General features: G+C 53.5%; 1 protein-coding gene across 1 annotated transcript in view; it reads right to left on the bottom strand.

Annotated features, from left to right (window-relative positions):
- MRC2 (mannose receptor C-type 2) overlaps nt 1-539 on the bottom strand; it is a gene marked incomplete at both ends in the record, with an annotated part of 5,344 nt that extends 4,805 nt beyond the window's left edge. Inside the window, one exon of the mRNA XM_010171095.1 lies at nt 138-539. Within this exon, the coding sequence (XP_010169397.1) occupies nt 138-539 (402 nt within the window). The remainder of the gene's footprint in view (nt 1-137) is intronic.
- Between the last annotated feature and the right edge of the window lie 9,865 nt (nt 540-10,404).

Below are 10,404 nucleotides of genomic sequence, written 5' to 3'. Positions count from 1 at the left end.
ATGAGGTCACCCCTCAGTCTCCTCTTCTCCAAGCTAAAGAGCCCCAGCTCCCTCAGCCTTTCCTCAGAAGGGAGATGCTCCACTCCCTTCATCATCTTGGTATTATGGGATAATACTTATGCCCAACGAGGCATTACCAGAGTAGGGCACGGAGCACAGATCCTCCTCGGTGCCGTACGTCCTCCACTGTGAGCCATGTGCCTGGTCTCCCCTGTCCAGGGAGGAATTGCCTGGTCGGGCACCCAGATGTTGGGAGAGCTGCTCCCCGAGGCCGCGGCAGCTCCAGCGCATGTTGACAGACTCTCGGTCACACTCGTAGGTGGCCAAAGGGTGCAGCCCTGCCACTGTGGTGTTGGCCCCGTGCCATGACACCCCCAGGCACTGCATGGCCCCCACATTGAAGAGACGATTTCTTGAGACCCATTTCCACTGCTGGGCTGGGGTACTGGTGTTGCAGCCCTTGGCCAGTCTCACCAGCGAGTCCTTCGTCTCCAGGCAGCCCTGTGCACCCGTGTTGTAAATGAGGAAGATTTTGGAATCTGGGGAAAAAAAACAGGGGGATAAGGTTAAAGCATCACTGGGGATTTGGCATCATGCCATGTATCACCCCCAGCCCTGCCAGAGCATCACCCCCAGCCCTGTCAGAGCATCACCCCCAGCCCTGCCAGAGCACCCTGGCTCTCCTTCCATGCACTTTAAGTTTTGGGTGCATCCCTGTGCACAGCACCCATCATGTCGAGGACCACCACTTCCCTGTGGAAATCACCCCAGGGTTTGCCTCGATGCCTGTCCTTGGGGTGACGGGCTCCAGGCAGGGTGACATAGGTGAGTGTCTGCACCGAGAGTGACAACCCAATGAAGCATCAAGGCTTTCGGTGGCTTTTGGGCACTGGACCTGGTGCAAAGAGCTCACCCGTTCTAACAGCATCACCAGAACCATCCAAAATTGAGTTCCTATCAGCAGCACCCAGCTGCAGCATTCCCAGGCATCACAACGAGCCCCGTGCCGGAGGAGCCCACGGCAACGGCTTCGACACCGGCCATCTGCTCCGGGTGGAGAAAAACCGAGTGGGGAAATAGACAGAGCGCATCCCTCATTTTTATGGGTATTTAGGGACCAAAAACTGCGGAGCAAACAAGAACTTTGGGGGAAGGTCTCCCATCACGTGAACAGGGTGTGATGGAAAACGCTTGCATGCAGCCATGGCTCTGGTGGCCACAGCCCCAACCCCAGAAAATAAATACAAAACGTCATGTCGGGACCCTCAAAATCCCAGCGCAGGCGTTGGGAGGTGGGAGCAGAGTGAGGGGAATCGCTGCCAGCGGATACAGCGTTAGCACAGCTGCAGAGGGGAGGAAAGCTGATCTCAACCCCAGCTCGATGCACGTCCCACTGTCCTGCCCACTGTGACAGCCCAACCCTGCATCCCCACAGCAATTCCCCAACCCCCAGCATCACCGAGGGCCACCCCAGCACGTGAATCCATCACAAAAACCTGTATAAACCAGTCAACCCAGGTCATTACACTGGGACACGTTGCTCTGGCTGACGTGTCATTTTTAAAAGATACTTTTTCTTTTTTCAAAGGTACTTTTCTAAGCTAAAAAGTCGCCCCCGGGGCTCCGTGCAGCCGCTTCTCACCCCAACGCCCCAGCAAAAAGCTGCCCAAAGCAGCAGCACATCAACAAGACGATTTTTGTCTCTTTTTTTTTGGTTGTTGTGTTGGGTTTTTTTTTAACAGCAACCCTTTTTTTTTTCCACCACAAGCATTCACCAGAAGTCAAAGCGAACTCACGGGCCCCGCTATATTTAGCTTTGGTTTGCTTTGGTTTTTTGCCATTATATGAATTTTTTTGGGCCGAAAAGGTTTTCATTTCCTATTCCCCCACAACCTCACCCTGCCCCAGCTATGTTGTTACAGGCGGCTCCAGCACATTCGAGCAACAAACATCTCGGCTCAGTGAACTTTCCTGACTTGTCTCTGCAAGGAAAAAAAGAAATGGAGGAAGAAAGACATCCCCATTTCATTCTGCTTCAGCATCAACCCGGATCCAGAAAAGAAATGATGTAAAAGGCCCATTCCCTAGTTGAGATGACATCACTGATGACCTCAAACAAAGAAAAGTGAAGCCTGTTTGGATGGAATCTCCAGGGAGCAGACCCTGTGCACATGCAAGAGAAAAAGGCAGCAACTGGAAGAATAAATGTTTCATTTCTTGGAAAATATTTTTCAAACCAGGGTGAGAAAATATGCAAAAATTCAGAGAGGGACAATTTTGGGTGGGTAAAACTGAGATCGTTGAAACTGATGCTGTTGTTTCCCCCCAGCTGGAGCTGGTTTGATCGTGACCTGGACATCAGGAGACCAGTTCATCCTTCCACCAAACACCCATCTCAACGTGTTGGCATCACCCAACCCATCGCTCTCCCCTTCCCATGCAGCCAGGGCTGCTGCAACCCACCACCAGCACTGCTGGGGACATGGGATGGGTCTTTAACCACTTCTGAGGTGATGTAACATCAGTGCCACGACCCGCTGGACCAAGTACCAGCACTCAGGCTGGATGAGGCCTCGCTGGGTCACAGGCTGATGCCACAGTGCTTTTCCAGGAGCCAAACACCAGCCCTTTGGTACTTGGAATAGAAAGAGCTGCTCTAGCATGAGCACCACCACGGCTGTTAGCAGGGCTCAGCAACTGGACACCCTTCTCCGCTTATCTGCTAACCCAGCTTTGCACAAAAAAATTCCTAGTGCATTGGAAAAGCCCTGGAAAAGCCCCAGGAGTGGGTGTCAGGGTGCTCAGCACCGCACTGACAGCAGCCCCACAGCGGCACGCTGCTCAGAGGAAGCTGGTCAGACTGTAAGGGACAGTCTCAGGGATGGAAAAGCACAAAATGATCATTTTACTCTAAAAAGAGAAGAGCTGGAGGTAGGAAATTATAGGCTAAGGGTTTTGGGCTGCCCCCGCACCCCACGGGCAGCTCAGCCCACAGCCCTTTTGCCCGAAGGAGGCAGAAGAAGGGACCAAATGTGTCCCCTGGGTCCCTTCTGAGCCCTGGAGGAACGGGAAAGCTTTAGCACCAGCTCATCTTCAGCCACGTCCGCCTTCTCCACTTGCAAAATCCACTGGGCACCACTGGTGGGGAGCTGGAAATGGGGCTACAGCCAACATGAGCTCAATACACCTCAGCAAAGGCACATGCTGTGCTTCACCCAAAATACACTCTTTTTTCCTCCTTATTTACAAGGAATTTGGGGCTGACTTGACCCCACCGGTGTCTGTGACATTGGCACTGGTGCTTGGTCCAGCCCCGAGCTTTCAGCCTCCCCAGTGCCAGCCCAGCCTGATGGGCTTCGACACCTACGGAGGAAACAACCCCCCAGGGGACGGCCGGTCTTTTTTGCGTGGTGCCTCTTGCTTCTGCTGGATTCAGGCTCTTGAAACCTCAGAAGAGTGGCTGCAGGCACTGTGCTGCTGAGCACCAGCCCAGCTGCCACTGCTCCAGCTCCATCAATGATGCTCAGCACCCCCCCCCCCCCCTGCCCCTGCTCCAGCTCCATCAATGATGCTCAGCACCAAAACCAAACGCCCGATTGGACTCTCCCTGCTCCCACTCAGCTGCTGATGAATGGGATGGATGTGGAGTTGGGTGGGATGGGGTCAGTTTGTATCGATAAATCCCTTCTCCCACAGAACAACCCCAAACCTCGCAGGAGGCAGCTCCAGAGGAGCATCCCAGCAGGACTGGGAATGTCCTCATCACTTCCAGGGCCTCCTCTCCAGCACTGCCCTCCACAGCCATGGCACAGCTATGGGTGACTCCTTTCAGAGATGCTCCTCAGGTTTTTGAGCCCACCTACAGACCCATAATCCCACTGGCAGAGCTTCCCAACCACCCTCCAGCTACAGAAACCCAACCATGGCAAACACTGGCAGATCCTCCTCCAACACCCTCACAGTAAAGAATTTTTTCCTTAAGTTTGTGTGGAACTTCTGGTGTTCCAGTTTGTGCCCATTGCCCCTTGTCCTGTCACTGGGCAACACCAAAAAGAGCCCAGCCCCATCCATTTGGCCCCCACATGTCAGATATTTATAGACATTGATCAGATCCCCTCTCAGTCTTGTCTTCTCCAGGCTGAAGAGTCTCAGCTCTCTTGGCCTTTCCTCATACAGGAGATGCTCCAGGCCTGTCACTTCTTCACTGTGAGAGTGCTGGAGCCCTGGGACAGGCTGCCCAGAGAGGGTGTGGAGTCTCCATCTCTGGAGATGTTCAAACCCACCTGGACACTTTCCTGTGCAACCTGGTGTGGGGAACCTGCTTTGCCAGGGGGGTTGGACTGGATGATCTCCTGAGGTCCCTTCCAACCTCCACCAATCTGTGATTCTGTGTGAGAGTGGAAACCAGCCGGTGCTACAAGGCAACATGATGATGGGGATGGAGCTGGGGCTGCGAGTCAGACCCCAGCTCTGCCCACAGAAACGGTCCCCTCTCCCCTGGGGAAATACCGGGATGCTCACGCTCCGGCACAGGGGAGATAACAGCCTCAGCACCAGCAGCTGAACGCTGCAGAGATGGAGAAGCTGACAGCCTTTGGGGCAGCCCTCAAGGGATTTTTTTTTACACCCCATGCCTGGCTCCAGGTACTTTTTTTTTTTTTTTTAATTAAAAAAGCAAGTTTTTAGCCAGTAGAAAGTCTGAACCGAAGGGAACTCAGCTCAACCCTTCCCACAGCAAACAAGGAAAGCTTCACAACCTACAATTTTGGGGAACCTGGGCAGCACCGGATGAGAGAGGTGACAGGGATGAGGAGGCTCCAGGGGACGGAGGTGTCTGTCAGTGGTGGCTGATGTAGAAAGCACTGTGGCACAGCACAGATGAGTGTCCTCAGCATCTCCCTGCCCCTGAGCATGTCCCAGCCTGGCCACCCACACCAGGACACCCAGAGCACCCTACTCCATTGCTTTTGTCACCTTCCCATCACCAGAAACAAATGCAGGGAGAAAATTTCAGAGAAAACTGACGCTACAGCTGGACCCTGGTCCTGGTTATCCCAGGCTGGAGCAGCTCCAGGGCTCTGGCTGCAATTTCATCTGACCCCAGTCAAAAGTGAACGCTGGCCCCAGCATGGCAGGGGTGCTCTGGCTCTGTGCCCACACCCCCTGCCACCCCTTGGGTTCCTCTGAGAGACTCATGGTGCCACCCACTTGATGGCAGAACCCTTCAGAGCAGCTCTGGGCTCAGCCCCATCCTGCAGCCACCCAGGTGAAGGTGCTCCCTGCCCAAGGCTCTTGCTTGGGGTTGCCCTTTATTTGGGGCATCCCAAAAAACCCAGCTCCAAGCCCGCTTGTGCAGGAGGCTGAGCATGCACAGAGCAATGGGGACGATCCCCTCCTCGAAGGTTTCTGTGCTGCAGACAGGGCCATGGATATGGTTTGCTCCAAACCATCCAGCAAAGGCAGCAAACCCTCAAAGCACAGCATGGTGCCCCAGTCACGGCAGCAAACAAGGCTCCATCAGAGCTCCAGGACTCCAGAGCTGCTCTGGGGCTGTATGTCCCCATGCAAGGACAGCAAACCTGCTAACCAACACCTTCGTTTGGATTTGGAAGCCCTTGCAGAAGTTCTACCTGTAACATCCTACAGCAAAAAACCCACCCATCATTCACACAGTGCATAAAGAAACCTCCTTGGAGTTTGAACCTCCTGGTTTCATGTGCTCTAGAAAACAGGGCACAGCAACCCCCAGCCACCTGCCCAAACCACTGGCTTTTCAACCCATTATTGCTGCCCAAGGATGAGCAGTGGCTCTGAAACCCACGATGGAAGAAAAGCTGCGGGAAGCGGCAGCTCATTCACAATTAACAAGGTGGGGATGCACCAAGTTTGGGGGGGGAAGATCAGCAACAGAGAAGTAAAACCCCCCAGAATAAAAAACAACAGATAAAGAACCAAAAAGTGTTGCTCATTGAATACAAGAGGGTTTCACAGCCCTGCTGGAGGGGAGGGAACTGGTGGGACGAGGAGAGACCCAGCCCCAAAATTCACCCTCTGGTGACATTTAGGAGAGCACTGTGCCCAGCTGGCTCTGCTGATGGATGCTGCAGGGGCACAGAAAAGCCCCCAGCTCCATCTTAAACTCCATATTAATGGATGAAATATTTCCCTGGAGGAAAAATCCCATCCTGGAAAGAAGCTCCCAGCAAAGCCTGGCGTTACCATCACTGACATCAGCACCTTCAGCAGTCAGTCCAGGTGGGGTTGATGCCATCCCCAAGGTCCTGATGTGGAGAAGAGCAAAAGCATGGCTGTTGCCATAAAAGAGCAGGAATTTCTGGCCCAAGGAAGGAGCCTGTGTGTCCCTCCAAGGCCTGGGAAAGGGAAGTGGTGATGGGAAAAGCAGCAGCAGTACCCACAGGAGTTCCTGCCAGTAGAGCTGGAGCATCTCCGCTGCCATCAACCACAGGGTACAAGCCCCAGCCCGTGGGGAGGACACCACTGCTCCACCTCTGCCCCCAAGCTGCTCTTGGGCATCAATAAAATCTCCTCAGCTCCTTAAAGAGGAACTTCAGACTAAAAAAAAAAAAGAAATAAAAGGGAGGGAAGGAAAAGTAGATGGTATCAGCAGCCCCAAGACAAGCCATGAGCTTCTGGCTCAGGAGAGGGCACCGGCACCGCTCCCACCTGCTCCAGAGCTGGTGGCAGACACCTACCCCACCACCTCCAGCACTCCTAAATTAGTGGTTTGCATCCAAACAGACATGCTACCCAACATCCCACAAGCTCACCCTGGTCCAGCACATCCCTGTGCTGGGGCCAGACAGCTGAAAGTGGCTCCAGGTGCTCCAAGCCAAGCACCAGAATAAAAAAGAGTGGGGTGGTTGTTTTTTTGGTTTTTAAAGATAAACCTCATTGAATCAGGAGCAGATCTCTTGTTCCAAGGAAGAAAACGAAGCTCTGGATGGCCTGGTTGAGGGTATGAAGCAGCAGGACCTGCACTTGGAACCAAGAAACTCCTCTTGGCTCGCCCAGCGGTGCGGAGAGAAGCTGCTGTTTATACGGTGGGAGCCGGAGGAGACGAGCTCCTTACTTGGCTGTGACCATGAAGACTACCTACCACCCTGCTTGCTCTCTGCTGCCTCACAAAGATTTTGGATGGGGTCCACGTACTGCATTTCAGCCTCTCTGCAGACATTTAAAAGTCTGTTCTCCTCACACCCTGCCTGGGACACAGACTAATAAAAGGTCCAGCCGTTCTTCACAGGGGATGCTTACCCATGGGCAGCTCCAGTGACTCATCCCCAGTAGTGGCAGGAGACAAGGAGCCAGGAGCCCCAGCATCCACCCAGCAAAGGGTGGAAGGATGGATGTCCATTTTCCTACAAATTTCCCCCAGACCCTCTCCAGCCCCACAGCAGCTGCACATATCCAGAGGTGGAAATTCCAGGTTTCCCAACTCCCTGGGGATGCAGGGAGAGGGACACAGCACCAATCATCTAACAGGCTCCAGCCAGGGAGTGAGATGGACACACTGAGAGCACAGCAGGGAGTGGCAAAGGACAGGGGTCCCCCAGCTGCCACCAGCCAGACAATCCCCCCAGGACATGGTGAGCAGGCTCCCCACAAATGTCTTGTCCCACACACATCTTCTCACCCAGCCACAAAATCCTGGCAGTGTCAACCTCGGTCATCCCCATTGGGACATGGACGAGACTGGCATCCATCCCAGTCATCCCACTCTGGCCCCAGCTTGTCCAGCCACCCCTAGTTTGCTCACTCCGAAGCATCGCCCACCAGCACCATAGACCCTTCAGCCAGCAAATTTATGGCCACATCCATGTGACATGTGGGACAACCCTGACACATGTCCCCATAGATGCAGTTCCAGCACAGTTAGCTGAAAACTACCAAATTTTTCAAAACTACTAAAGAAATTCTTACCCCCCCAAAAAAAGAAAACAAAAAGGGATCCAGAGATTTTTCCTCCCATGTTTCTCCAGCACCATGACTGGTATCAACACCCTGAGCAGTGTCATCGGTGTCTCAGGATGGGAGATTCCCCATTTCACCAAAACCAAACACATCTGCACAGTTTTGGGGTTTTTTAAATAATTAAAATGATGTTGAACGCGAAGCTTTTCTCACCAGCTCCTCTTTGCTTCCCTTGTGCCCAGCACTCAAGAGCATGAGCCAGGTTCCCTGCACAGCCCAAAGCCTCTGTGTCTGGATCCAGGCAGAGGAAAAGGCTCAATCTCCCCATTCCCAGTCCAGCACCATCCTGCAAACACATTATTTTCCACGGAAAAATCCCATTTATGTCCCTGTTGCAACAGCACGAGGCGCAGGACTGAGCTCTCACCAGGATGAGGATGAAGGAAGCATCGTGTCTGAAAAATACCCCGTGCCCCCTGCAAACAGCCAAACCTTCGCTCCCGGGCTAAAGAGTCCAAGAATCTACAAGTCAATCCACTAATCATTTTCTAATCCTTAATTAATTAAAGATGGGTCCTTTAAGAATGAGAGCATCTGTGTGGGTCTCTTTTGGGCTCCGAGCTATCTTAAGAATGAGAAAAATGTTGATGCTCCGCAGTCTTGGCACAGTTTAAATTAATTAAAATCCTGCTCCTCGGCTGCACGTGAAGAACAAAATTTTACAAATTGCTTAAAATAAAAAAAAAAAGCTTTTGAGGAACTGGCTGGGTCAGGATGGGCTGGAGCTCTCACTCCCACCCAAGAACCAGCTGCATGTGATGGAGCTGAGCGGGGTGGGACGCACCGGTGAGCAGCACTGGGACCTCCAGCAGAGCCACCAACATGGGCAACAGCCCTTGGCCAAGCATCCGCCGAGGCACCGGAGCCAGAGCTTCCTGCTACAGATTTATCAGCCAGGAAAGATGACTTAGCAGCCAGCAATGATCACCCCTCAGCAGCCATTTGCTTTAATTTCAGGGCAAAAAGGTTCCCTAGGAAATATTTAAGGAAGAGAGAAGGCAGGGAAAGGTCCAAAATCCAGCCAGGAATAAAGTGGAAGAGAGAAACCTGCAACGTGGCTTTAACCATCACCCAGACCTCACACCTGAAAATACCTTCTCGTGTGCTGGGCACGGTGTCCTGGGCAGTGGGAAACCTCCCGGGGTGGTTTTGGGGGAAGGGGACAGTTTTGCACCAAAGGTTAGATCTGAAATCTCTTTTTGCTTTTCATTCCTGTAATTCTTGTGCAAGCAGCCATCCCTCTCCCCGCCGCCTTGTCCCCATCCTGCCTTGGCTGGCTGCTGAGGCTGCGAGCGTGCCGGGGCGGTGAGGTCCCCAGCTGTCCCCTGCACCCTGCCAGGCACGGAGCTGCTGTGGAAAGGGGACACAGAAGACATCTCCATTCCCCTTTCCTGCTCTCAAATAATCCACAGAAAATGGAATTATCATTTCTTGGAGCTGTATTTGCCGTGCAACGAGCTATTTCCATTGCAAAGAGGGAATCAGGGAGGGAGGTTCAGGTGAAGGCTGCTCGGTTGGTTACAGGCTGTAAATCTTTCCCCGGGCCCCTTTTGCCCCTTTCCCTTGCCCAAAGCCGGGGTGGCAGCTCCTGTCTGCAACCACAGGCGCTTGCAGCTCCTGCCCACACCGAGCACCGGGTGGGAAGAAGAAGCTGAAGATGATCAGAGAAGCTGATCCAAAGCACCAGCCCCACACTGGCGCAGGGACCTTGTCCTGCCTGCAGCTGTGGTGGGATGAGAGCTGCTGCCTCAGTTTCCCCAAGACAGTTGCTTGATATCATAGAATCTCTTGGTTGGAAAAGACCTTTGAGATCATCAAGTCCAACCGTACCTGTCCACTACTGAACCAGATCTCTGAGCACCTCATCTACCCGTCTTTTAAATCCCTCCAGGGATGGTGACTCAACCATCTCCATGGGCAGCCTGCTCCGTATCCCACTGAGGAACTACAAACCTCCTGCCAACAGCTCAGCTCCGGCTTCCTGGCTGTCCCAGAGGCGAGGATTTGGCATGAACCCCTCGAGGAAGCATTGGCTCCCCAGGGAAAGCGATGCTGTCTGCGGGGCCAGCCCTCGAGGATCCCACTGAGTGTCCTTGCAAAGAGCACTCGCTCAAGGGATGCTTGAGACTAACCCCTCTGATCCCAAAATCCCAACAAGGACCCTTTGAGAGCTGCAAAGCCAGCCTGGAACTGGGGGACCTCAGAGGTGGCACCTCCTTTGACTTTGCGTGATGGGTCTGAGCTGGGGGTGACACTGGGATGACAGCAGAAAATTGGGGATGGGGTGGGGAGGATGAACGGAGAGTATTCCCGGGACGCTCAGCAGAAGCAGCACAGAACCATGGGTTGGATGGAGGCACCTCAATGCCGCCTTGTTCCTCACCCTGCCCTGGCACGGGCTCGGGTGCCCAC

This window comes from Antrostomus carolinensis, unplaced genomic scaffold (assembly GCF_000700745.2).
Source record: "Antrostomus carolinensis isolate BGI_N321 unplaced genomic scaffold, ASM70074v2 scaffold31140, whole genome shotgun sequence".
Taxonomy (NCBI): domain Eukaryota; kingdom Metazoa; phylum Chordata; class Aves; order Caprimulgiformes; family Caprimulgidae; genus Antrostomus; species Antrostomus carolinensis.
This window is presented reverse-complemented; position numbering and strand designations above follow the sequence as displayed.